The 27,180-nt window shown below is 40.9% G+C and overlaps 1 protein-coding gene and 1 long non-coding RNA gene across 3 annotated transcripts in view; both read left to right on the forward strand.

The window, feature by feature from the left end:
• The first annotated feature begins 1,394 nt into the window (after positions 1–1,394).
• LOC114565645 (SUN domain-containing ossification factor) lies at positions 1,395–16,229 on the forward strand. 2 transcript variants are annotated; one of them, XM_028593825.1, is made up of 24 exons: positions 1,395–1,676; positions 5,915–6,029; positions 6,332–6,451; positions 6,815–7,047; positions 7,291–7,410; positions 7,614–7,752; positions 7,840–7,957; positions 8,133–8,257; positions 8,361–8,428; positions 8,546–8,653; positions 8,897–9,002; positions 9,461–9,481; positions 9,942–9,997; positions 10,755–10,837; positions 11,106–11,171; positions 11,279–11,344; positions 11,549–11,639; positions 11,937–13,223; positions 13,341–13,428; positions 13,968–14,072; positions 14,397–14,554; positions 14,904–14,983; positions 15,111–15,166; positions 15,262–16,229. In XM_028593825.1, exons 1-24 carry the CDS (start codon positions 1,606–1,608, stop codon positions 15,727–15,729), a joined length of 3,948 nt encoding a protein of 1,315 aa, XP_028449626.1. In that variant the 5' UTR covers positions 1,395–1,605; the 3' UTR covers positions 15,730–16,229. The 2 variants fall into 2 exon arrangements, with proteins under 2 accessions (XP_028449626.1, XP_028449627.1); XM_028593826.1 differs by lacking the exon at positions 9,461–9,481.
• A 1,111-nt stretch (positions 16,230–17,340) lies between these two features.
• The window catches only part of LOC114565367 (uncharacterized), a 42,787-nt gene continuing 32,947 nt past the window's right edge, over positions 17,341–27,180 (forward strand). The window contains exon 1 of the long non-coding RNA XR_003693899.1: positions 17,341–17,989. This is a non-coding gene — a long non-coding RNA (uncharacterized LOC114565367). The remainder of the gene's footprint in view (positions 17,990–27,180) is intronic.

The following is a 27,180-nucleotide window of genomic DNA, read 5'->3' on the forward strand; positions in this document are numbered from 1 at the left end:
ATTGTTAAAGCACACTGAGTTTTAGGAACATTATATAGAGGCCTATTTACAAAATATTATGTTGTTTATGAATAATACAGTATGCTATAGCTTGCTTGCTTACTTATTGATAAATACCGAAACAATGTATACTCAGTGGATAAATTGTCTACGCCCACAAGACAAATAAATATAGTAATATTACAGTAAATTCTGTGATGGCCTATTGTATGAATATTACAGCAAAACTAGAATGCTTTATAGGTCAGAAAATAAACGTAAGTAGTATTATTACCACGTTCAATACCAAATTACTTCTTCAAGATCAAAAACTTAATATTGAATCTCACGACTATGAACTAAGTCTATAAATCATGGTAATTTCATTTGGTAGGATTTTATTTTAGCCAAAATATGGCATTAATAAATATGTTTTTAACATTTTGCCACTTCAAACTATTGCCTATAACTATAGTATTCCATACATCAATACAAAAAGGCAGTTGGCCGCTGGTACCTCTACGCTCCCTCATCCAACAGCTGAACTACAGTGAATAATTTAACAGGTGGCATGTTAATGTCCTAAATGTCCTATTTTGACTGCTGTGGTTAGTAGCTGAAGTGCATGTAGGAGGTGCCCCTTTCATAGTAGTGACTCTTGTGACGCCTAACACCAAGGTCGTTTAATCTCCTTTTTGAATGTTGCGTAGATGGCTCCCTCTGGTGACCGCAACATAAACATGCATCTGTCTCATAGACTGTAAATATTAACAGTCTATGGTCGAAGTACTTAATGTACTCTTGCAGAATTTTTTTTCTGAAAAAGTGGAAAGTGAACCCCCACGGCCGAATTACCACAGGTCGCTAATATTGCAATATACTAAAAAACCGCTTTGATGTGCACAATGCGGGTCGCATGACTCGCATTATAACATTATTGCATCGCAGTTACCCATCAACCTCCTCTCTTACTGGTCATGGATGTACAGTACAGTATGTTTTCGTATTCAAACCTTTATTCAGTCTATGATTAACTGATTCAAACCAACGCGGGTTTTAAAACAAATCAAAATGTTTGTAAGCATATTTTTCCCATCAGCTGTTGCTGTTGATACGGCTTTCGATCGTCTGTGTTATCCACCCACTAAACACCACATCTCGGTGACACGTGTATCATCAGTCATATTTATCATATTGTGGGACCATTTTGTCATCATGAGTCGTAATTATCACAATTATAATAACATTTGAAAGCAGGAGTACCTCTTTTTCTTTATACCCTATGCTTATACCTCACTAAGATAAGCACCACCCACTCGGGCAACCAGGGCCGCCGAAACGAGCGCTCCCAACGCACACTCAGTTTGAACTGCGCAACAGCCTCTTTGCCTTTTCATTGGACAGTTGGCCGCTGACACGTACTGACAATCGGTAGCAGGTTGTGCGTGGCGAGCTAGCATCACACTTCACCCGTGAAACAGGCAGCGAGCGTCAGTTAAGTTAACAGGAAACCGCGGGTGAATTTATGTCCTAGCTAGCTCAAGAGACTATTAAGACCGCCTGCTAAAAGGATACTGCAACGCTTTTTCTGAGTACGGCGAGCATGTCTGTCCCGGCAGGAGAGGGATGAAGATGACACCACTGTTATGGCGAGTTGTGTCAGTGTGGCTATGTGTAGCTGTGACGTTATGCTGTTGGTAAGTTGATTTGTCCATTTGAAGTGAGTAACGTTCACGTTATTATTAACATGTAATTAGCTGTGACAAGTAACAAACTATCTGACAAGCGTTACCCAAGGTTTAAATCTATTAACGCATTACATTAGCTAGCTATAGCGTTAACATGATGCTGTGATGTGGCACCTGGCTAACTTCTGACTTGTTAAGAGTTATTAGCTTGAGTTGCTGACCCAATGTCATAGCCTGTTAGCTAAATTTAACACAGCTAGCTAATTATCAATTTATTGTACCTGAGTTAGTAACTATCTAACACATATAACGTTAACAGTTAACCCTCCTCCACCTCATGACATATGTACTACTGAATGATTTAGCGATAGCAGTTAACCCACATACATTTAATCCGCCACCACAAGTTTGTGTCATGCATGAATCTCCTTTAAGCACAAACTGACAAGCATAAAATGTATTAAGTATGTTACTTTTGACTAAAACAATCATGTTGTTGTGCTACATACAAATGAGTAATGCATCTGCCTAGTAATGCATCAAATCAATGGCTGTTGATTCCCACGACCATCCCACTGTCTGTCACAGAGCTAGCCGACGTTACACAGATTTGGTTCACCAGCTCTTGATAGGATTATTGGCCTTTCACGTCAGTCACGCCAGTCCTCTTGAAAGCTGGAGGTTGTTAGGTCAATGTAAGTCTGACAGAACACTGTAGAAGCCATAATAATAATAATCAGTTTATTTATATAGCACCTTTTAAGAACAGGTGTCACAACAGAAAAGAAGAACAAAAAACGTGAAATGCAGACATCAAGCTAAAAACAAAAGACAGTAAAAAGCAAACAAAAGCAAGTCTAAACAGATGGGTCTTGAGCTGCTAAAAAAACCCAATGTAACAGACAGTTAAATCATTAGCAGAGAGGGAGATTATGTAGGATGATTATGTGCTGTAGCCATGATGTAACAAACAAGGATTGTAACAAAACATAACACACACTGACTACTGTACTGTAAGTTGGATAGAGAGAGAAGGGAGGGAGGGGTATGATGATGTAATATGGTATTAAGATCTATGTTCCTGATGTTGACCTGCCCTACTTTCACAAGCAACGCTTTGCCTGTCTTTTTAAAGTGAAGATGTGGGTGATAGTATTTTTGACCTTTTAATGTCTGGTATATATACTCTTGGCAAAGTACAGTTCAGTTACATGCTAACATGTTTAGGCTGCAGAATTGTGTCAGTTAAAGTGGAACTATGCAGTTTTTTTTTTTAGCTTAATTTACCTTAACTGAACAGTTTTGGAGTCATTGGAATGGTTCTATGACTTTCTTCGTGTTGAATGGTGGTCGTCTCGCTCCCCCCTAGCGCCTGTGAGTGGAAAACCCACCCTTGCATCTTTCGGCCGGCGAGCCGCCGGCCACAGCGTCAGGAAGGATTGCGTGATATCATGTCTCGCAATGTAACAAATTGCTTCACGGCACTGCCACCATACTCCCATTCGGGAACCGGCTAACAAGGTAGCGATGCAGTTTTTCACGCTATCGTCATGGCAGAGCCGGCAAAAAAGAAGCAGAAAGCTAGGAAAGCATTGTCGGAGGAACGGAGAAAGAGGAAACGACAGACTGACCGAGCAAGGAGTAAGGACATAAGTAAACATAGGAGCTGCCAAATATCTATTCCTGCGAGCAAAAAGCAAAATGGCCAAAACTGCATAGCGCCCCTTTAATTCACTTATTCACAGCACTCAGACATGTCATAGCCGGAAAAGCAGAGGTGTACTCACAAACACAATCAACAGCTGTATTACATTCATATATATATATATATATATATATATATATATATATATATATATATATATATATATATATAGTGCTAGGAATCAAAAGGTAACACAGGATACAATACGATGACAGTATTTTGCCCACAGTAGTAATACTACTATAGCACCAAGTGGTATGCAATATGCTGGTGTCTCAATATTAATGTGTTTAAGAGACCGCTGCATCATAAATCACTGTATGTGGGAATATAAATTATTTGTTCTACCTCTAATTCCTTTAGGGCATGAAATCCTAATTATCATACGTGTGACACCATTTCGTTATGTAGACTACTAATCTTATCAGATTATTATACAGGTAACAAATTGGAGTAATCAATGATGCATCATGTTAAGTGACGTTGATGTGACAGAAGTTGAGAGAGTCACAGGTCACATGTCAGTCAGAGGTGTGCCTCAAAGACGATCTTGATGAGAGTGGACCTTATACACTCTATGGAGATGACACATACACATGCTCTTTGCACTTGTGGGAGACATGTTTATCTATTTTCACTTCATAGCCAATCTGCTCTGTAAAAGCATTTTTTTTAAATATTGCACAAGGTCTGCTATCTCTAAACACGTACATCCTATTCTTGAACTTAATCTGACCAATTACTCTTGGATATTGAAAAAGTAATTACTGTACAGTATGTAGGCTACAGCATGTTAGGCTTGCCACAAGGGTAATAACCATTTCATCATGAAGGGTACACCTAAAAACCTTTTGCATTTCCTACCATTTTCTTTATTAAAGGCAGTTACACACCAACCAGATGGCCAACCGTTGGCAGAAAAGCCAGTCGGACTGATCAGTCTCCCCAATCAGTCTCCCCAATCAGTCTCCCCGAGTTGGTCCAAAAAGTGCATCAGAACACACCGAAGAGACGAGACGTAATATGTCTCCATAACAGCAGGTGGCGCTAATCTGTATTGTTGCCCAAAAAATGAAAACCGACAGCTGATTGGACGAACGCGTCACGTCAGTTTGTTTTCTCCAGAAATTCAAAGCCAGACTGTCATGGCGGCTTGTTCAGAATACGATCTCATATTGTACTAAAATAGTTCACTGAAACGTGTTTCTGAAAACATTTTAAGTGAGAAATAGGCCGTGCAGTTGCTGAATCTGTCTTCATTTCAGATCAACAAAGGTCAGTTTAAAAGATTTTCCTCAGATTTTGAGAGACTCTAGTCATGCTCATTCCGCTCGCCATTTCAAGGTGAGTCCCGACTGCCCTGTCTCCGACTGAACATGTCAGGTTGGCCAAAATGAACGCCAACAGCCCCACAGACGACGGCAGGGAACACACCGAACAGACTCGAGTCACCAACCTCGCCAGACTGTCCAACGGCCGATTATTAGCCCGGTGTGTAGCCGCCTAAAGTCTACTGCTTTAACTCTTTGTCTGTAACCAGTTAGTTACAGTTAATTAATGAGCAAGCCATGCCTTAACACCACACTGCTCCTTTGGGAGCTTTCAATTAGAAAACAAATGCTCTGTTGTTTAGTAAAATGTCTGTCGCTAGTCTAGCCCCTCGAGTCAGAACAACAAAGGAGATGTGCCAGCCATGCCCAGTGAGGGAATCAAGAATAAAATCCAGATAATGACCTGGATTGTTGACAGGTTTGCAGTCACTGTTGGAGTTTGGCCTTTGAGACTATACGAGGAGGAGGACCCCCCCACAGGAACATTCCATTATTGTTGCAACTATTTAAAGCCTTGCTACGGCTTATTAGTGTTTTCCTGCTAGGAGTGAGCACAGTCACTGTGAACCTGATCACTGTTTCTGACACAGTGTCACCCAACAGAACTGTGGGGTTGAAAACCAACAAATAGGGTTTTAATGATTTTAATATATCTATATAATGCAACTAGAAAACAAACTATAGAAGCAAAAGAAGTGACTGTTATTCATTCTTTTTTTTTCACTTTCATTTGTCTTTTTTCACTGAACACGTGGCCGATACAGATTTCAGACAGTAGACAACAGACGAAAAACGGAACATATTGAAATATAAATAACATTTAAAAAATATTGCGTTTTTACGGCTTTACAGTCTGGTTGAGCAATATGCAACTTGATAGAGGTGTGTCTCTTTACTTGACAACATCCCCTGTGGGCCAACAGATAAGAGAAATTGTCTTTGTTGGGGTACAGGCCGCTGGGACTTTATCAGTGCGTCACACTGGGACATTGGGCTGCAGCTTCCACTGTGTCAGTATGACTCACTGCAGACAAATACGAATGTTAAGTATGCCTAATAAAAGAGTGTATGAATATCCCTATACAGTACTTATACTTTTTTCCTAGATACCAGGACATTTTTCCCTAATGCATTAACAAGTGAAACATATTCAGAAAAATAGGTTTGTATGGTATTATGACACTGATTGTCTTTTACTTTCCGTCTCGTAGGTACCCTAGTTGCTATGTCGGTTGCACAGAGTCGTACCAAGAGGCCCAGAGGCCTGTGTCCTCACAGGACGTCGGTTCGGAGGAAGAGTCAGAGGAAAAGATTCATCATCACCAGGTAGCATCAGCTGTATACTACCATAGTACCACCTCATTGCCCAGAGGTTTCACACGTCTGCTGTATGAAATAGCTCATGTACCATACACTTCATTATAGCTCATTTAACCACACAGGAAACCTGCTGTCATGCTACACTCATATCAGATTATCAGTAGTTGCACACCAGTATTTGAATAAATGAACTAGCAAAAATAATTTTTTCTTATTCAGATTTGTGGATTATTTGGCTTCTGTGAACAAACTATGTGTGTGTCTGTGTGTGTGTGTGTGTGTGTGTGTGTGTGTGTGTGTGTGTGTAGGTTGAGGAAAGCTGGGTCTTACCTGCCCATTCCCCATCTGAAAATGAGAAGTTGATAGAGGATGATCAGCAAGAAGAGGAGCAGACAACACAGGATGTGGAAAAAAAACAGTATTTAGAGGTACAGTATAGTTATAGCCTTTAGGTACATTAAAACCTAGATGTGACTATCGCAACGTATTATTTAGTACAGATAATTTCTGTGCTGTGATCATTTGCTTAATGCAAGTGAGTGATGATTTCAAAGACGTGTTTAAGCTAAAACTTCCAAAGGCTTTACAATTTTGGTTTTCTCCAGAGCAGCACAACCGTTTTAGACCTAGATAAGCAATCGTATGCATCGTACCATCCAGTCCTTTTTATTGATCGTTCCTGGAACATTTGAAGCTTTAAGTGTTTGGCTGATAAATCCAACTCTGGCTAATGGGCCAACCGTTTTAACATTTCCCTCCACAGCTCAAGTATCTCTTTGTTTATCCATCAGGCCTTTGAGGTGGAGGAGCCTATTGTAGAGGAAGAGATGGAGGCAGACAAAGGAATTTCACAACCTGAGCCAGAAACTGAGCAAAGCCCAGAAAATCCAAATCCTGAAACCTCCATCACTCAAGACCAAGACTCAGCCTCCCCGCTGCCTTCCTCTGACCCTGTCTCTGATGTTGCTGCTGAGCTTGAAGACAACTCTAACATCCTTTACCTTCAAGACAACATCAAAGACAGGCAAGATATGATTACCTCCAGTCTTATTTAGAGCGGTTCAGTTCATTTAATCTGTCAGTTATCTGGAAAAATGCCACAAAAATGCTTTGCTGTATCTCATTCTGGTGTTTAAAAATGGTATGTTGCTTTGGGTTACAGCACTGTATGAGAAGAACTTCCTTTAAAATAAAAAAAATTTCTGTGACGTTTCCCTGCAAATTAAAATGCTGAAAAGGTGTAACGTGGATTATTGTTTCATCTCAGTTTTTCAGATGATGCAGCTGACGTAGCTGCACCTGAGGTCACTGATTCTGACCTGCCTCCAGCTGACTGTGAAGAAGAAGAAGAAGAAGAAGAAGAGAACAAGCAATATGACAATGATAGGTGGGTATGGTGAATTCTGTGCCCTACTCAGTGAGCTAAAAATATAGAAATATAATTTCTCTTGCATTGTTGTCAAGTTGGCTTTCACTCTTAGTTGTGCGCCTGACCACCGTAGAATTTGGTTATAGTTCTACCTAAAAGACAAACGGGTCTCTGACACTCCTAAACAAACCAACAATGCTTTTTTTTGTTTGTTCCCGCAGTCCTCCAATGGTTCTGGAGAACACTTCCAATGTTCACACTGCAGGTACTAAAACCCACACTGATCCACCAATGAGTTCTCAGACTGGTCACAGCACACAGCATCTGGAGGCCAACACGTCACACGGGCTGAAAGAGCAAGTAAGGAACTCGGATAGCATGTGAACTATTTTCCTCTCTCTACCAAAGGAGGTTCCCTAGCTCTCCTTTTCTCATTATCGTTGACAGGACCCGAGCTCCCCCGTTACCACAGGCACAGATCCCAGCGTGAGCAGCAAAGACCCCGAGGACATCCCCACGTTTGATGAGTGGACGCGGAAGATGATGGAGGTCGAGAATGAAAAGAGTGAGGTTACAATTTAAGATTGATGATCCAGAACATAACCTATTCTGGTGTATGTGTGAAACTTAAGGACTGAAAACTAAAACTTATTTAAACTTAAACTATATATAAGCTAAATATATATATATATAAACTAAAACTCCCCCATAATTCTTTATTATGTTTGGCCTCCCAATAGCTCAGTCTACTCATACTTCTAACAATGTGGCTCCTCATACGGTGAAGAAGGTCCAGAAGAACTTCAATAACTACGCCTCAGTGGAGTGTGGAGCCAAGATCCTTGGCGCTAACCCAGAGGCAAAGGTAATGCGATACGACATACTACTGAAGAATCTGCTTACTCTGTTGGATGTTGATAAAATGACAAATATAGGCGCATATTGATTTGTGAATTTGTTCCATACAGAGCACTTCAGCCATACTGAAGGAGAACATGGACTTGTACATGCTAAACCCCTGTAGTAATAAAATCTGGTATGTAGTATGCAAGTAGTCTTCTGCTTTCTATTCACAGATTCAACCTAAGAACATTTATTTTCATCTCCACCTGAAGCCAATTTTTAAGGCTTCCTTTTTCTCCTTCTCGCCCAGGTTCATCATTGAGCTCTGTGAGCCCATCCAGGTGAAGCAGCTGGACATTGCTAACTTTGAGCTATTCTCTTCTACTCCCAAAGACTTTCTTGTCTCCATCAGTGATAGGTATGCACTGCAGCTGTGGTGGAATTTCCAGAAACACCACATTGTGGTATGACAAGACTAAAGGGAACGCTTAGATATGAAATGAGTTGTGCTGCTCCTGAGTTTTTCCTTGACAGCAGCTACCATACATACTATATCTACCAGTACCGTATATTACCACTGTTGACATTCTTTAAATTTTTTTAAAACTCCCAGACATACATATCACTAAATTGACTATGTTGCGCAAATCTACTCCTGTAGATATCCAACAAACAAGTGGCTAAAGCTGGGAACCTTTCACGCCCGGGATGAACGCACAGTCCAGAGCTTCCCATTAGATGAGCATCTTTATGCTAAATATGTGAAGGTGAGCTTTTCTAGTCACACAACCATTGCATCTGTCTCTATTCTGTGCTTAAGTATTGCATAGGAATTGCTGTTATCTCTTATTGCAGGTGCGCATTTTAACTGCTGTTTCTATATACTTTCTCTCTGAATTAAGTTTTGGCTCCTTCACTGTAGAATAATAAGGGTATTATAGGAGGTTTTGACCTCTTTATATAACAGTTTCCGTGTGATCATATGATACATTATTCTGTATAAGGGCACCAACACATTTATGAAATGTAAAATGTAACTAGGCCAGTTTGGACAGTGTTTTACATTCTAAAACATTTTAGATTTAATAAATTTTTACATTCAGTTGGACATTTGCATTTTGCCTCTGAAGTGACTCAAATGAAAACCAACCCATACTTTCAGGTCCTGCTTTGAATGCATGTCTCTTTAATTCTTTTCTCTTTTTTTCTGTCTCTCTTGCTTCAGATGTTCACCAAGTACATAAAGGTTAGCCTGCTTTTCTTGTAGAGGTCTGTGATTGTGTATGCTGAATAGTAACCATGGAGGGGGGTGTATTTTGTGTCTTTCTTTCATCTAAGTGGTGCGATTACAGATTCAGATCTAACTTGCTATGCTAGCTAATGACCCATTGTAACTTCAATAAATACTCATTGAACACAAACATATCACACATCATGAACATTTGATAACCCATGATAAAATGATACCCACCATTCAAATAATAAAGCACAGTATGTCAAATCATCTAACTTACCCTCTACTGAGATGTTCCTCGGATGTACTCACATTGGCAATCAGTCCCTCAAAGTTTCATTTTAGGCATTTGTATTGATTTTACAACAAAACAAAATCCCCGCTTTGTAAATGATAGTGTTTATTTGTGCAGGGTGCAATACTGCACCCATTTCCATTATAATATCTGAATAATTTTTGCATTATTATTTAGGTAGAGCTGGTCTCTCACTTTGGCTCTGAACATTTCTGTCCCCTCAGTCTCATAAGGTATGTAATATCCAGCCAAAGTCTTTCTAACCTACTCTTAACACGATTTTAATATTGTAAAACTTTACTAAGGAACATGTAGATTTTGCTATGGATGTGTTGTGTTCTTATCGTTGTACTTTGTATTGTTTTGTGTTGTATGTGTTTTTAGTTGATCATTAAATTTTCTATTTCAATCAACACCAAATAAACCAGCTGGCTTAAAGTGTGTTTTCCAAATGATAGCTTGTTGCATCATGCATGAGCTCTAAATGGTGTCAGGGGATATTGTGTAATATTTGGCATGTAGTCATGGGCAGTTCACCCTTACCACACTATCAAGCCTCTGGTGGGAACAAGGAGAGCTAATGCATATGTTAGCAGCTGTTCTTTCCACTTCTGTAGCATGCCAAGATAAATCTGGCTGAAGCTTGCGCACAAAAGAGATGGCAGAAATCGGAACTTTCTCATGTTGCAGAAAAAGACTCTCCTATTCTACTGTATATGACCTGTGTGGTTTGTGGTCTTTTAGTGTAGCTCTATGCCCCCTACAGGCTGTCAAATACTTGACAATGGATCACTTTTAAGTGGCTAGATAGATTAGATTTCACTGTTACATGAGCTTGGTTATAGATTTCACTGTTACATGAGCTTGGTTATAGATTTCACTGTTACATGAGCTTGGTTATAGATTTCACTGTTACATGAGCTTGGTTATAGATTTCACTGTTACATGAGCTTGGTTATAGAATGAATTTTGATGTCCTTTTTTTGCCAGGGTGTTTGGCACGAGCATGGTGGAAGAGTACGAGGAGATAGCTGATCCCCCAGAAAGGCCAGATGATCAGGATGATGACTTGGGTAAAAATTGAGAACATCATGCATTTAATACATTTGGACATTTGTCAGCACAAAAGACACACTAACCCATTTGGTACAGTTTGTATCGTGTTTGAGGATAATATAATAAACTTGTCACACTGAAATGACCCCATTCATGTGTGTGTTCAGCCATTATGTTTATGGTCACTGTGCTAAAATCAAAGTGGTTTTACGGTTACTTATCATTGTCTTTTTAAGGTTTTGTCATGAGATTGATGTATGTTATTAAGTGCACTCCTCCCTACAGATTATCCAAATGGATATGCACCTGGTGAAGTCAAGTTATCCAATAATCTGATTGGATCAGCAAAGGGTAAGTATACCAAACATGTATTTATATTGCATAACGATGTCTACAATGATCCCAAACCTAGATTACTGTATTGACTTGTGTCTCTGGTGTTTCCATTTTCTCTTCAGATGTCATTTTTAACATGGTAAATAATATTGCTGTCAATGTTCTCGGCGGAGGCCAAGAGTTGCAAGGTATGACCAACACAATCAGCTTGACATTTCTGCATAGCAGCTCTCACATCCAATTTTGTCTCACAGCCTTTACTTTTTTGAAGGAGATCCAGTCACTACTATTATTTATTCAGTTGTTGACCATATGTTGGCGATGACTTTTTTTAAATTATAGATATGCGCGTGTTTACTCTCAATGCTATTTTTCGGATTTACGTTTTGTAGGCAACCTTTCATCACAGGAAGCGAACATGACTGAGCCATCACCCCAACTTGAAACCACCTCTCAAACTGCCACTACAGACCTTACTTCCGTGTGAGTACATGTCATTAGTGTCTTATCTTTAATCACTGAAGGTGCGTTTACACCTTCAACTAACCTTAACTCTGGCATTGTTTGTCAGAGTTGAACCAAAAAACGTAATTAAATATTATTGACCGATTGAAACGTTATTTATACTGCTGGAATGGAGGGAAAGTGGTAAATAATATGACTTGGTGTCATGAATGCTTTATGAGATATCTTTAGTCTTAAAATTGCTTTTAATGTGTTGTATTATGCCATTCCTTTACTGTATCTAATATGTACTATATTGTCTTTCTCCCTCTCTAGTCCAGACTCTGAAGTGAAAGAGATTTTACCAGACCCCGATATCCCTGCAAGTGTAGCCCCGTCCTCAGAGACCCCTACCGCTGACACAAGCAAACAAGAGCTCCCCCCAGTGGAGGAAGAAATTATCATTCCTTTAGAGAAAGATGAAGAAGAACATATCAGCTCTACAATCATCCTTTTGGATAAGGAGGAGGAGTTAGAGGAAGAAAATGAGAAAAGGGATCAGCATGAGCGACAACAAGAAATCCAAAACTACTGTTCACTACTTCCTTCTTTTTCTTGCTCTTGCGCAGCTTCCCTCCAGGAGTATCTCCATCAGCAGTGTTCAGCCCTGCTGTCCCAAAACAGGAAATGCCAAACCATGAACAGAAAGCAAGTGATTCTTCCCATCCAAACACCCACTTGGCAGCTACCCCTGTCCCCCTCCGCTTGCCCTGAACCTCCGCAGTACCACAGTGAGACACATCAGCCCCATAAACCAGAACAAGCTTCTGAACAGGAGCCAGAGAGCCCATCAGAAACGCCACAAGAAAACACAGTAGAATCTCATAAAGAGTCTATGTCCGAACCTCCTCTGCTGGAGCCCAGGCAGACACCGAACCTCCCCACGCTCATTGCCACCGACACATCCTCTGCCAAACCTTCCCCAATTGTGGAGACACCACAGCTGTCTCCTGAGGAACCAGCGAGGGAGCTAAAGCCAGAAAAGAGCCAGAATGGGCTGATTGAAGAGAAGCACATTGAGCCTTCAGCCTCTCTGAGTAACTCAGTCCATGTAAAACCCAGTGTCAGTGCCACAGTGGATGATGCCACAGTGGCACTAACCGAAGAGAAGTCTGACATTAAGGTTCCTAAACCAGAGATAAATGCCCCTGTTCAAACCCCAGATAAGGCAGAGGAATCCCAAGTTCTCCATCCCACCACCTCCCCTCGTACAGAACATCACCCGGACCCACCAGTTGTACCTGACAGTGAAGTATCCCACCCTGCTCCAGACACCATTACAGAACTTGAACCCTCTGGTGGTCACTCGGTCATCACAGAAACTAAAACGGAGGATTTCGCGGAAGACGTCATTACTTCGTCAGATGGCAGGCCTTCCTCGCCTACCTCGCCGTCTGCCTTAGACATCTATGCAGAGCCCCCCAATGGCACGGAGCAGAACGGGAACCCAGTGCATGGCTCCAGCCAGAAGGAGTCTGTGTTCATGAGACTCAACAACCGCATCAAGGCCCTGGAGATGAACATGTCACTCAGTGGACGCTACCTGGAGCAGCTAAGCCAGAGGTGAGAAACAGGGACACGCACCAGTGCTACAGGAACAAAAACATACTGTATGGTTGCCAGCCTTTGTGTATAAACTGAGTAGAGGCTGATGTTACGACTTCCATGTTTTGATTCAAGGTATCGAAAGCAGATGGAGGAGATGCAGAAGGCTTTCAACAAAACCATCATTAAACTCCAGAACACCTCTCGAATAGCAGAGGAGCAGGTGAGCAATGCGAGGGCACACACGTTTGTGCAGCCAGTTGCCATGTAGAGATATATGCTTTTTGTCTGACCTTGAGTTGTCCGAAAATCATTGTTATATTGATTTCAAAATGCAATTAATAATCTTGGTGGGGTGAGTAGAACATTGCCACAGATTTGAGCTGCTGCTTCAGTTTGAAGTGTAGCTTTCCCATAGCTTTCTGCTTTAGGTTTAATGCACTAATCAATATTTGGTTACACTTTACTTGAAGGTATCTACGTAAGAGTGACATGACACTGTCACGAACGTGTCATAAACAAGTCATAAACGTTGCCATTCATTTGGTTTTTGTCATGACAAGTTAGGGTTCGTGTGTGATGACTGTGTCATGACAGTGTCATGTCACTCTTATGTAGATACCTTCAAGTAAAGTGTTACCCAATATTTTTATATTAGCAGTTGCCAGTTGGTCAAATGACTATATGTAATGCTTCACATACCATTTCAATGATGTGAATGTGCGTGTAGTTGCGTCATTTGTTGTCCTTTTCCTCCCATAGGACCAGCGTCAGACTGAGTCTATTCAGCAGCTGCAGGGCCAGCTGGAGGATGTGACTCAGCTGGTTCTTAACCTGTCCGTCAGAGTCAGCCAGCTGCAGAATGAGGTAGATACAATGCTCCAGGCACAAAGCCTTTATATGTAACCAGGGTTTTTTTTTCACCCTGATAGCAAACTGAGTCAATGTAGTCTTTTCCTGGACCAAGCCATCAGGATGACAAATGGGTCCTGACACATAATTTGAGAAACATCTTTAAAGGCTACCAAATGCATTTGCATTTTACTGATCCAACTGATCTGAAATACATTCCGAATGTGTACGTATGGAATTGTTAGACATTTTCTTCACTATATTTTTCTGTCTCTCCTTTTGTCACATCAGACATTGCCGCTGTGTTGTTATTTATAATATCAATTGTCTGTCTCCTAGGTGTCCGAGAGGCAGAACTACCTGCTGCTGTCTCTGGTGTTGTGTCTGTGTCTCGGCCTGCTGCTGTGTGCCAACCTCTGCCGCATCCCCACTATTCCTCCAACCACAGAACCAGAGCCACCCACATCTAAGAGCTACACCTATTGCTGTCCTGAAAGGTAGCAAGACAATCGTACAGTTTTACTTTCTGCTGAAAATTTACACCATGTACAAATACTATCTTCATATTAAGATCCAGTAAAGCTCAGATGTATCTTTACATACATGGTGGCAAGGACAAAGTTCTAGTGAAGAGAGTAATTGTGAATAAGCAGTAAGTGGCATCTCCAAATGGGCTATAACGGCTAATAGGCAGCGGTTACTGTGCCTTCAACAGCTTTTACTCATTAAGCCAGTTTATTGATACGATTAATCATCAAGAGCATCGCAGCTGGAATCTTAAGTGATGACACAGCCGTGACTTGGTGCTTTATGCTGTCTTTTTTTCCTCAACCATTACCTTAATAGGCAGTTCTCTTCCTGTGATGAGACGGGCTTGAAGAGGAGTGCATCCTATCCACTCATACACTCACTCGCCGCTACTGAAGGTACGGTTCTACTACATAAGTGCTATCATGGTAATAATCTGTTTCAAGGGTTTTCTCAAATATCTTCATTTCAGAATTGAACCGTTTCCTATCTTGGTAGAAATTAACATGAATCTTTGGCTCACAGGCCTAGAAATGCTGCACTCAGAGGAGACACAGAGTCTTTGTCCAGCTAACCGAAAGGTGTGTAAAGAAGAATTTATTGCAGTGCAGTTTGAAATACTGGTTGTATCTGACAGTTGATAACAGTTCTTTCTCCCTAACCTTGTCCCACACAGAGGAGACGCCGTAAGATGAAACCCATGGAGAAAGTGGAGACTCTCAAACCCTCTTTTCATGCTGCTCCAGAACTGTGTAATGGAGCTGTTGTATGCAACGGTGTACCTGTCACCACACACCCTTCACCCCTTACAAAAAGGTTACTTCAACCTATGTTTAGAGACTCGCCGTCAGAAGGCAGCTCGGAGGGATCTTCGCATTCAGATGACCCCTCCTTCTGTGGCATCACCACAGGTTGCACCCGAATCTGTGACGGGCTCCCTCCACCCAAGACCCGGGCGGAGAAACGGGCATTAAGACGCAGGCGTTCAAAGCCCAGTTGCGCGGTGGTGGACTTGCTACAGGCCCCGCGGAGAGACAGGAGCGAACCATTGCCCATCTCTACAATACAGGGCATCATGAACAGGAAAACTGAACAAAGCTCTGGGACATTTGGGGTGAATGTTGCCCTCTCAGGTCCTGTTTGATAGGACTCTACTCCCTCTCACTGACTGCCTAACTCTTTCCAAAAGAGGATGGATGTTAATTTCTTTAGCCACAGGCAGCTTCAAAGGTCCAGTGTGTAACGTGTTTAGTTCGCGTTTTCGCTCTCACTTGATAAACTCACAGGTGCTGCTAATGCTGCTAATGGGCAACTTTGAAGAAGGAAACATGGAGGACCACATGTTATCTTAATACATTCTGCGGCGGAGTGGGACAAAAAAATCTACCGGGAAATTTCATAGACCACCGGCCCTTGGGGGGCGGGGGAATGTTCGGAAATAAGAGGCTGCTGCGGCCCACCGTACAGGTTAGTTTGACCAGCGGGCAGTGGCGACCGAAGCGGCCTCGAAACACTACCGGCCCACTGGGAAAATTCCTGACTCTCCCGATTGCCACTCCGCCTCATGCCCATATTCAAAATCCAAGTTTCAGGAACAGGAGTCTTCTTCTTCGCCCAGAAAAAGAAAAAGGATATTGAAAAAAGCAAAAGACTGGCTTTTTGAAGCGTGAAGGCTACCGTAGCTGTAATATGTAATTTGAACTGCGTGGTGCGAGAGAGTTGATTGCAATATACGATCTCAACGCTAGATGGGAGAAATTCCTACACATTGGACCTTTAAGCTTCGATGTGAGACAATCCCTTCACTCTCACTTTTGTTTTCTGTTTATGTTCTCGTCAGACGTTTTATATTTGTAATACTTCAATTCAAAGAAATGTCTTCCCAGCTTTCCATTAAAGCTTTTCTCTTTTGTTTGGAAATGTTGACTGTGACTATTGACCCTACACACCAACAAAATGATTAAATTAAGTTTTATTGTCTACATGCTGCACACTGACCCTGTAAACAACATCTCTATTGCGAAGAAATTCCATTCAAATTCTTTCATTCTTAAATTGCATCCACGGTTCCTTCACTTGCTTCCCTTCCTCGCGTCTTAGTCCGTCCCACTGAGGACGCATGGGAGATACGCGAGGAGAGAGGAAACAGGGAAATGTGTTTCTTTTTTATTTTTATTTTTTTTAGAGGGATGAGATGTCCTTCCCTCTGAAGCGTCACTGGATTTGTGAGCTGTACGGGTGGAGATAGCACCAGCTTTCAGCTGCACGGATTCCGGGAAGGCTGCTCTCATGTATCATGTGTGTGGTGTTAAGCACAGAAGATCTATCAAAATATTTCTATTCTTATATTGGAAGTGGAAAAATAGAGCCACGAAACATACAAAAGAAACTGTACCGTGATATATTCTATTGTTAGTGAACCTGAAGTAGAAAAAGTAAGATGGTCTTTTACACACAACATGAAAGGACTTCAAAGAAGAAGTACGGTACATTGTTTATGTGATTCCAAAGAAAAGAGATTAATTTATCATCAACAGCACTCAAGTCCAGGCATGTAGCTAGTTGTTAGGGGCAAAAAAACAGGAAGTTTTAGTATTAGTGGAATTTTGTGTTTTCCCAAACTAAAATAGTCATGATGACATATTTACTTGCAGAGCAAAACACTGGCGCAGGTTACTAGAGGCCATGGCAGCAGAAACAAGTGGTTTTAGTGGTACTGACTGAGTAATTTAGAAATTAATATAGTTCTGGATTAACATGACATAAGTCAACCTAGGTTAATGCTGTTATTAATCATTCTACATTCCAAGGTCAGTGGCTGGATAGAATGGTTTTAAAATGGCTTACATGACTTGAGAGGCCGCTATGTGGGGAGAGAGCTACATGCTGGCAATGTCAAGTGCCCAGAGTGTGGGAAAACTACAGATGCATGGCAATGAAAGCATACGGCACACACTAATGTCACGTGGAGCTGTGTGTTTCCCCTCTGCAATATGATTGGCTATTAACCTGTTGTCGTCATCTGATCGGCTCTTGTCAGAAGTTAGCATTTCTTGTAAAGAAGATGGGGTCACCCTAAACAATGTGGATTATATTCTACAAAACAACTTCAAAAGTCTTCATTTTGAAGGAAAATTGAGATCAAACACGTAGCTAGGTACCCACCAGCCGCAGGATGTTGTTATAAACCAAACCGCTGGTAAAAACAATAATCAGATTTAGGGTGGAGTGGTTATCCAGAAAAAAATGCTAGCTTAACGTTAGAGAATACGCCTTTTTGCTTCCGGCGTGTGTTATTCGGAGAAGATGGTACCCCTGGTCAACAACAGGCTTTCAAGATCGCAGGACAACGCGGGAAATGGGGCTAAATCATAGCAAACGTTACCCAACTTGACAGCGCATGGGTATGTATGTACCAGTCGGATTACCTGTATTAAATGTATCTATGTGGGGAATTTGCATTATGTAAAATGTATTTAATTTTAAGGTTTTGCATTTGTTCGAAGTAACGTCAGTTGTTGCAACACCATTTTCCCACCTAAAACGCGACTGCGGGTTACACAGTAACTATAGGCTAACTGTAGCCTAGCTATGTTTGATAAATATATGTTTCTGTAAACAATAAGGTTGGCCTGGACGGTTGTGATAAAACATAGCCCATGCTGTACGGCCACAAAGGACATTAACTCTGTGCCTCCATCCATCATCAAAGTTATATTGGCTCAAATTCTGGTCGTTAAAAACCGTGAGAACCGGTGTAACTTAGGGCTAAATGGGTTGTTTAGAAATGTTCAGTCATTGTCGTAATTTCTCAACGTAGCAGAAAAATGTGAGGCAACAGGAAAACGTTGCAAAGGTTTAAAAAGGAAAAAGAAAGTAATTAAGTAAATTCTGCTTTTATGTCCAGAATATGACATGCCTTGGCTTTGAAATGCAAAGTTCTCGCCTCCAGTGGCTGGCCTGCATTGTTCAGTAATCTGAAACACTATTGGTTATATAGTGAGAGGGAGAGTCTGGAATTGTACAACAACTTTACTCATGGATTTGGATATATTCACCTTTTTTTTCTACAGAAGAATGAAGCTTAATTCTATCAAATGCTAACAAGGGGAAATTAAAAATAAGGTCTGGGATGGATTTGAGCTCAGACCTTAGAGCGAGCATCCACCTCAGAGGTACCCTGAGCGGGTGAACGAACCCCCCCCCCAGCCTCAGGAGAGTTGTTCTGTAACTGACCCCGGACCCTGAGCTCTGAGCGGTGGAGGAGAAATAATGTTCTCCTCCCAGAGAATTCCCTTGTTGAGATTACCGTGTTATTGAAAGGTAACACTAATAGTGTATGTTTGTTGCTGACTAGTGTTAGCCAGATCGTATTCGCCTTAAATTGTGTGCCTGTAGTAGGCCTACTGTTTTTTGTGTAGTTGAGTACCACATGTAGCAGGTGTACTTTACAGGAATATGAGCAGTTAATTAACATGAGCACAGTTGATTAACAGTAAAGACTGAGGTGTGTGTGTGTGTGTGTGTGTGTGTGTGTGTGTGTGTGTGTGTGTGTGTGTGTGAAGACCAGCAATACGGCTGATATTTCTTATCAGGTCACAGAATAGAATTTAACAACATGCAGAGTAAGGGTGGGGGAAAAAATCGATACAGCATAGTATCGCAATATTTTCTGTGGCAATACTGTATCGATACACAGACGCCAAGTATCGATCTTTTATTATATATGGGTTGGTCAGTTTGTCTGCTTGACGATCTGATTTTGCAGCAATACAACTGAAGTGAGATGAACAAACAGAGAAATGTATCTTTTTAAATAAAACAGATGTTGACAAAGTTTCCTTTTGGGGACATCATTTGAAATTGGGAACAATTTTTGAAGTTGGAAAAAAGTTAATTAATTGCAATATATCGCAGAATATTACAATATGTTTAAAATCGCAATAATATCGTATCGTTACATAAGTATCGTGATGATATCGTATCGTGAAGCCTCTGGTGATTCCCACCCCTAATGCAGAGGCTTTCCTGTGATTGGCTAAGTGACGTTACAGATTTCTTTTTGTTTTTTTTTATAGCAAATGGATCATTTTGCAAATAAAAGGTTATAGTGTTGTACAGTTAAAGCTGTACACACTATTGAAATGGAGCTGGGGCAAAACACACACACACACACAAACCAATAACAGATATTCATACACACATTTATATGTGTCTGTTTGCATCATTATGACTTTATTTATTCATGACACAGCAGTTTTGGTAAAAATATAGAATGTGTACAATCATTTCACCCTGGTCTGCAGGTAAAACTGAACTACTGTAACCTCTCTTATGTAAGTATTTTGTTGCTTTGTCCAGCAGGAGGCAGTGTTATCTTTGGATAAACATGCATCGTATGACTTTTGATCCAACCATTACCATCATGTTCCATGTGATGAGTCATTACACTCAGGGTGGAAGTAAATTAGTTTAAGGGCTAATACTGCTCTCCGCCATGCATATTCATTTGGTTTTTGTCTTTGCCACCATGGAGCCACTGAAAATGCTGTCCTTTTTATCATATTTGTGTTCTTTTGTTAAAATGTTCTTGTTAGACTCTGAAACAAGGAATATTCAGACAAAATGTGCTCACTGCATTTGAAGTGTTTCGTGGAAAACAGAACACTGGCTGAACATGTGTTTGAAGACAGCTTCTTTTCATGTGCAGCCTCAACTAAAAGCATTTATCATATGGCTCCAGCTGTGTATTTCAAGTCGAGAAAACTGGATTAATTCCATTACTTTTATACACACTGTCTCTTGCTCTCTGCGGTCAGGCATGGTCAGAGCAGTGGTGGATGTGAGGAAAATAGGTTAAAACCTCTTTATTCATCTGACCCGGTTGGGTTGCAGGAGCCTTTCAGAGATAAGCGTGCCTGATGCTCTTTTTTTTTTTTCTCCCTTCATTTTGTTAACAGAATTCCTAGGTTTCTCTTTGCCCTGCCTCATTCCAAAGATAATCTGTAAATGCAGAGCTGCAATCCTCTTTTCCCGGGCACTTTATCCAAGGTCTGTTATGGACTGAATATTCTCAGTGTGCTGTTGTATTTGTATCTATGTTTTTATTTTGGTATACAGGTGTCCGCTCTATACTTTCTGTTAGCTAGCTCACTCTCATAAAATGAAGTCCCTACTCTTGGCAGAAATGGTTTTCTTGTATAAGGGGCATTCCACCAATTTTACACACAAAGGTCAGTTTAATTTAATGACAAATATGACGAAACCCTTAAACAGTTATTTTAATGTCTTCTGTTTCTCTGAAGGGAGCTTTTTATTTGCCGAATGTGTGTTCAAACAGAAAGCAAAGCTACATTTTGCGGTGTGTCGTTTGCTTCGAGTTCGACTGCTGGACTGTTTCGGCAGTCTGTGTTTGTTAGCCCCAATATGACTGATCTCCCAACTCACCAGGAACTCCAGTTCATACTGTTATTTTCATCGCTCTTGCTATTTCCTATAGTCTCTGTACGTTTTATGATTTAACACTAGATTCATAAAGCCCCAGTATAAGTGCAATTATTTTTCTGAAGTCAATTTCAACTGTTTGAAACTGAGTTTTCACCTCCCTGGGCAAATGTACGTCTATTCGCACCTACAGCACTCACGTCTTTCTATTGACTTATCATGGAGTTAGTTAACAAACTGGGAGCATAGGGGCATGGAAATAGATGGGCATTTACCAGGCAGGAAGGGTCAAACGAAGTAACACTGTTGGTTGCACTCTGGGAAATGGAGTGTTTCTTAATCTTGACCTATTGCAAGGATTATAAAACAGGATATCTCTGCCTCTGTTGTTTTGATTTTGACCTTCTTTTTTTTTCAAATCTGTCTCTTGTGAGTTCCCCTACTTTATTGTGCAATAGTAAATTGTTGGAGCATCCCTTAAATCAGTGCTGATATATTTTATTTTTTTTAGCCATGCTATCAACGCGGCTCTAGGGATGGCATGTGTCAGTCTCTCTCTCACTCTACGACTTTGGTCCGGACTGAAATATCTCAACAACTATTACATGTATTGCCATGACATTCTGTACATATGTCCATGGTTTCATCCTCTGGGCATCATGCTGACGTTTAGCAGGTATAAACATTACATCTGCCAAAGGTTTACCTACCTTTTCTGTCTAGCTTAATCTAAACAATCTGACTTTTATGTGCTTATAAAATGAATTAATGTAACTTCAGATGTAAGACTGAACTGGTCACCATCAAGAGTACAAGGTTCACCCTCTTGTGTGTGTGTTCATGTGTGTTCATGTGTGTTCATGTGTGTTCATGTGTGTTCATGTGTGTAGGTAAAGCTTTTTAAAGGCCAGTTCTCATTGGGCCTGATTGCTCATCTGTCCTTTTTAAAGGGCAAACACTCTAACCCTCACTTTCCTTTTACATCTAGCTAGTTTCCTCATTACTTCACTTTTTCTCCACATATCCTTTATGGATCGACTCCTACCTTTTAATTTATTTATATATATATATATATATAAGTATTCTTCCCAATGCTCTTATCCTCCTTTATCTCTCCTCCTTTTTTCTCACCACACACTTCTCTCTCTTAGTGTGGGAGGGGGGTCTGTTAGTGAGGAGTGGAGGATCCCGTCAGTGTGAGCGTATGCAATGCAGGAATAATCCTCTGAGTGCTTTGCTTTCTTAGATTTTCTGTGAGAGGGGAGTAGAGGAGGTTCTTTGATGTTCTGCGGATACCATTTGAGACCGCGGCATTAAATGCGGATTTACTAACTTCTTTCATAGATTCTCCCATCCCTCCCCTCTGTCTTCATGAGTGTTATTGCTCATTTCCTTTTTTTCTTTAAATTGCCCCGCTAATTATATTTCCTACAACCCATTACCCCCTTCACTTCCTTCCAGTGTTGGACATCACAATAAACACACGTGTGGCTGTGATTTGGGTGCAGTTAAATCTTCTTCATGGGTGAGCTACAATGGCATTCCGACAGGGCAGTTTAGCACGGTGCTTAGCAAGAGGCCGATAAGATGTTGGCAGCCACTTGGAATCAATTCGGCCATGCCTTACCCTCAGTAAGCCCACTGTCGCAGAAGTCCCATTCCCATGCACTTATGATTAAGGTGGTGTGTAGGGCTGAAGTAGACATTCAAAAAGCTGCAGCGGACATGCCACATTGGATAAGCCTTTGGTTGAAGATCTATGTATATGAATAACAGTCTCCTCCAGGGAAGCTTCTGCTTAATGTTTCATGGACTTATTTCGTCTGTGCCTCTCTGTCATCTGAAATTTGCTGCTGTCTGATGTGACACTCAGAAACATGAGGTGTTCCCCATGTTCATGGCTCATCTGAAACCCAAGCCTGAGGTGTGCGAGGGGGAATAATGGAGATGCTCTAATATACACCCTCTGATATATGCTGCGTTCATGTGGCATAAGTGCAGACACGGACATACAATATTGAGTCCACATTCACTGGGTCACACTGTGTTCTCATGCGAAGCCCACATGGGTGAGACACAGCTGAGACACACTCACACACAGAGATGAGATGTGACATGTTGACTAAATACAGGATAGAATGCACACCATTCAGCCTAGAGTAAAGAATGATCATGCATGACGTGCACTTTCACAGAAGCGTGTAGCCTAACCTTTCCCCTGCTGATGAATGAGTCACAAACCAGATGCCAAAGGTGACCTTACACGGTGTGTGCCTCTGACTTCCAGACTTTTCAAACCATATCTCACATTGTTGGTTGTTTGTTAGTGTCATTTGGAATCTTTTTATGAAGGCACTTTAAACTAATTTGTTACATAAAAAAAAAAAAGAGTAGAATTGTACATATTGGATTACACACATATGATCTCATTCACCACATCTCGACTGCAACATTTAACACCCATCCAGTGTCAATGTTAATCACTAATACATGGAATTGAATATTAATGGTGATATCTTATGTCATTCATGAATTAATCCTTGACTCCTAGGTAAAAATAAGATACTGCTCTACTTAACATGAGAGGACACAAAAATGGTAGCTAATGGCAAAGTTATCATGAAATAAATATGTATTTCCTAGCAACAATTCAGACCCATGTCCACATTACACCAGCTAAATAAAAAACAAAACAATCATAACACCTTATGCACATACGTTTCGGTGCGAAAACAGTGTGTGTTTAATTCAGCTTCACATTTCTGTCTCTGTTGTAATTAAATTCCCTATTTTAGCATTACAAAGTTATCGGAGAACAGAAACATAAATGCAGCTTAATGACAATACATGTTTATTGATGTAGCTAGCAGATCATTTTGGCAACATATGATATATTTGGCTATATTGACTAAAGGAGTGATTACAGAGAGAGTTACAGGCAATGTTGGGCAGTAGAAATTTTTTCAGTAACGAATAGTTTAAGAGATTACATTGAAATTCCGCAATTACTTTAAAGTTACCGATCCCAGTAAGGCTCTGTTACTTTATCTGGGTGTTGACTTGTTTGTTGTGTCACTGGGAGTTTGATGGGAGGTTGATAATGCGTTCAGTGGACAGACTGGTCTGGGATGTGCTACTTTGCGAGCAGAGGCTAGAGGCGGTTAGAGGAGAAATGTGACTTCTGGTAATTCCAAAGTCTTCTTCACATTTTGTGTGATCTTAGCGGTCTTTCTTAAATTAGCAACAGCTACGCCTAAAGTCTGTTTTCAAAAAGCTAAGTATTAAAAATGGCAGCTTAGTGTGGTCAGAGCGGGCCAGAAAGGAGAGAAAAGATGCATTTTTAAATTAAAGATGGCAAAGTGTGCACAAACAGCACTACTTTAATACAGATGGCAAAAAAGTCCTTACTAATATTATTTTTTTTTTTTTTTTTTTGCCATCTAGCAGCTGATTCAAAGTTGATCAGGAACATTTTTAAAGTGAGTGTAGAGATACACAGATATCAAATAACTCATCTTTAGTCACTGGATCAATAAAGTATTTTCAAAATAATATAAAAGAGCCCTGCAGTAAATGCCATTTTATTGAAGCTCAAATCATTGTTCTCTGTTGAAACTGAATCAACTCTATTATCATAGTTGCTAGGCAAACCTAATTCACCAGGAATACAAATGATGACTCAAGTGTCTCTGTAATGTGCCAATTAGTATTTAAATTAATAAGAGTCTCTCGTGTAGCTGCCTTTTTGTAATTGTGCTTTATTGGGCTTGGAACAAACACTGCAATATTAGGTAATGTGTCTGGGGGAAAAGCCTATGTGTCATGGCAGGAAAACGAGCAAAGAGAAACTGTGTGCGGTTTCTGATATTCTTTTCAACTCTTGTAGATCTAAGTGGGCTGTCTGTATTCACTCATGACTCCAATATAAAAACTATACAGGGGAAATGCGGAGCTTACTACACGAAAGCCTGTGTGTGTCATAAATGTCATTCAATCTCAATCTTACTCCGATTCTCCTTGGGGCGCGCCTGTGCTGCGTTCAGGCTGCCGCCGTGGTTTTGTTTGGTCCTCTGCCACGCGCCATACCACACCGGGGGGCGCCTCAGAAGCGGAGCGTCTTGCTACCCGACTCCCAGATTTTATTGTCTCTACAAGAACTTTACACAACAATCGCGTGTTTATCAGCTAGTATCTACATTCCACTCCAAGTACTCCTGTAATTGAACTCCATGCCTTTTCTTTTTCTGGTGTTGTCCCAAAAAAAGAAAAGGAAAATAAGATGTTTTATGTTTTTCAACCTTCAAGATGAATCTCTCGTTGTCTGTGGTGTTGCAGAGGAGACATAAACGATATTGGGGGGTGTCTTTTGGTGAATTGACTGGATAGTCTCGCTATTGGCGTTTTTCAACCATTTTTTTTGTTGTTGTTTTATTTAAGCCTTCCCCAATGTTTCTTTCCTAAACCCAGCCGTTTATTGTTTTTCTAAGCGTGTGACGTTGGTCACCGTCGTGTTTTTTTGTGTTACTAAAGCCTTTTCCAATGTTCAATGCCACGTGGTGGGTATGTTTACATCCGCTGTATACAGCGTAGACATACACGTGGATAGCTGAAAATGTGTACAGATAACACGCCATTTGGCTTTAGGAAAGTGGCTTGTATGTTTATGCGAAGTCATGATGCCATGTTGCGCTGTTTCACTTCCTGCCCGGCTGTCCAAACGGCTCACATAAAAATAGACTTGGCGCGTAGCGGAGAGCCGCTTCACGCGCTATTCTGGGACGCGCCATAGATCCTTTTTATTAATCCTTTGCAGGAAATTACATTGTCACAGCAGCTTCAAGACAGACATAACCCCACACATTTACTCAAATATAGCCATACCAATAAGTTCAAATACAAAAATGTAATTGAAGGAAAGTTATTTTTGTGCATTATAGAGTCGTAGAGCAGCTGGTATGACATGCCATGGCGTGGCTGGTGGAATATCAAGCGTTGACTTTAATGGCAGCGATTGCTTGCGGGGGTCGCGGCGCCTCCGGAACGCAGCGCCAGACACTCCCGGTGGAAAATAGGGGTTAGACTGATGATTCATTCTACACATACCTAGAACATATTCAGGTGCTAGACAAGAGGGACGCTGTCTTATAAAATCCTCAAGTAGTTATTCTTACATAGCGGTGTAGAGCGGCAGTTTGCAGGCCACTGCGACGACCCTAACACTGCACCAACCTCGAGGGCTGGTGGCCCCCCTCTCGCTCGATTTGTCGCCATGGTTACACACAATGGGGGGTCCTACAGATGGAAGATGTGATGATTATGATGATGATGATGCTGGTGTTGGTTGTCATAGTTTGTCCCCGGGTCTGCATGACCTCTGTCACCTACCCTGGGGTTACACTAGCCAGGTGAGAGAAGCACGCAACAGGAATTAGAAGGACCAGGTCGACTGTATGTGTGTTACCCCGAGCAAGGTTGTTTGGCTGATATGTCTGTCCTTTTTGGTCATTTTATAAATACAGGGCAGGTTATTTTCTTCCAACTAAATCAGTAAAGCGGATGCTCTAGCTGAGCTATAACTAGCAGAATGGAGTTGCTCTTAATGAGCTTTTACTGTCCAATCATATTGAGTTAACATTTCCATTTCACTGTGTTTAAACATCTAAGAAAAATGAATGTTGTCAGGGAGTGGGGACGTTATTGTTTGTGTGACTGAATAAGACCGTTTTTACATTGTTTACAAGGGAACAAGCTAATTTAGTTCATGTAAAATAAAAACTGAGGTTCTTATAACTGAATAACTCTCGCAGACATTTTGAGCCCATTATGCACACTTTCCATAAGTCAGCATTTCTACAGGAATTACCCACGATTCATAGCGTTGTGACATTAAATACAGGGTTACCGGGGAAAGCCAGGTAGCGGAACAATCAAATACGAAGAAAAAATAAATTTACATTTAAGTATTAACTTAAATTTAAATAATTTCGATCACTGGTGATTCATAGCCAGAACTGTGTGTAGTTATTTGTCCTATGATGGCATGATGATGATTTCCAAATATGCTTTTATTAGAACTGATACAACAACATACAACATAATTAAGTAAGTAAGGTTTATTTATATAGCACTTATCAGATGTGTTACAGAGTCA

Source organism: Perca flavescens, chromosome 12, assembly GCF_004354835.1.
Source record: "Perca flavescens isolate YP-PL-M2 chromosome 12, PFLA_1.0, whole genome shotgun sequence".
NCBI classification, from domain to species: Eukaryota; Metazoa; Chordata; class Actinopteri; order Perciformes; family Percidae; genus Perca; species Perca flavescens.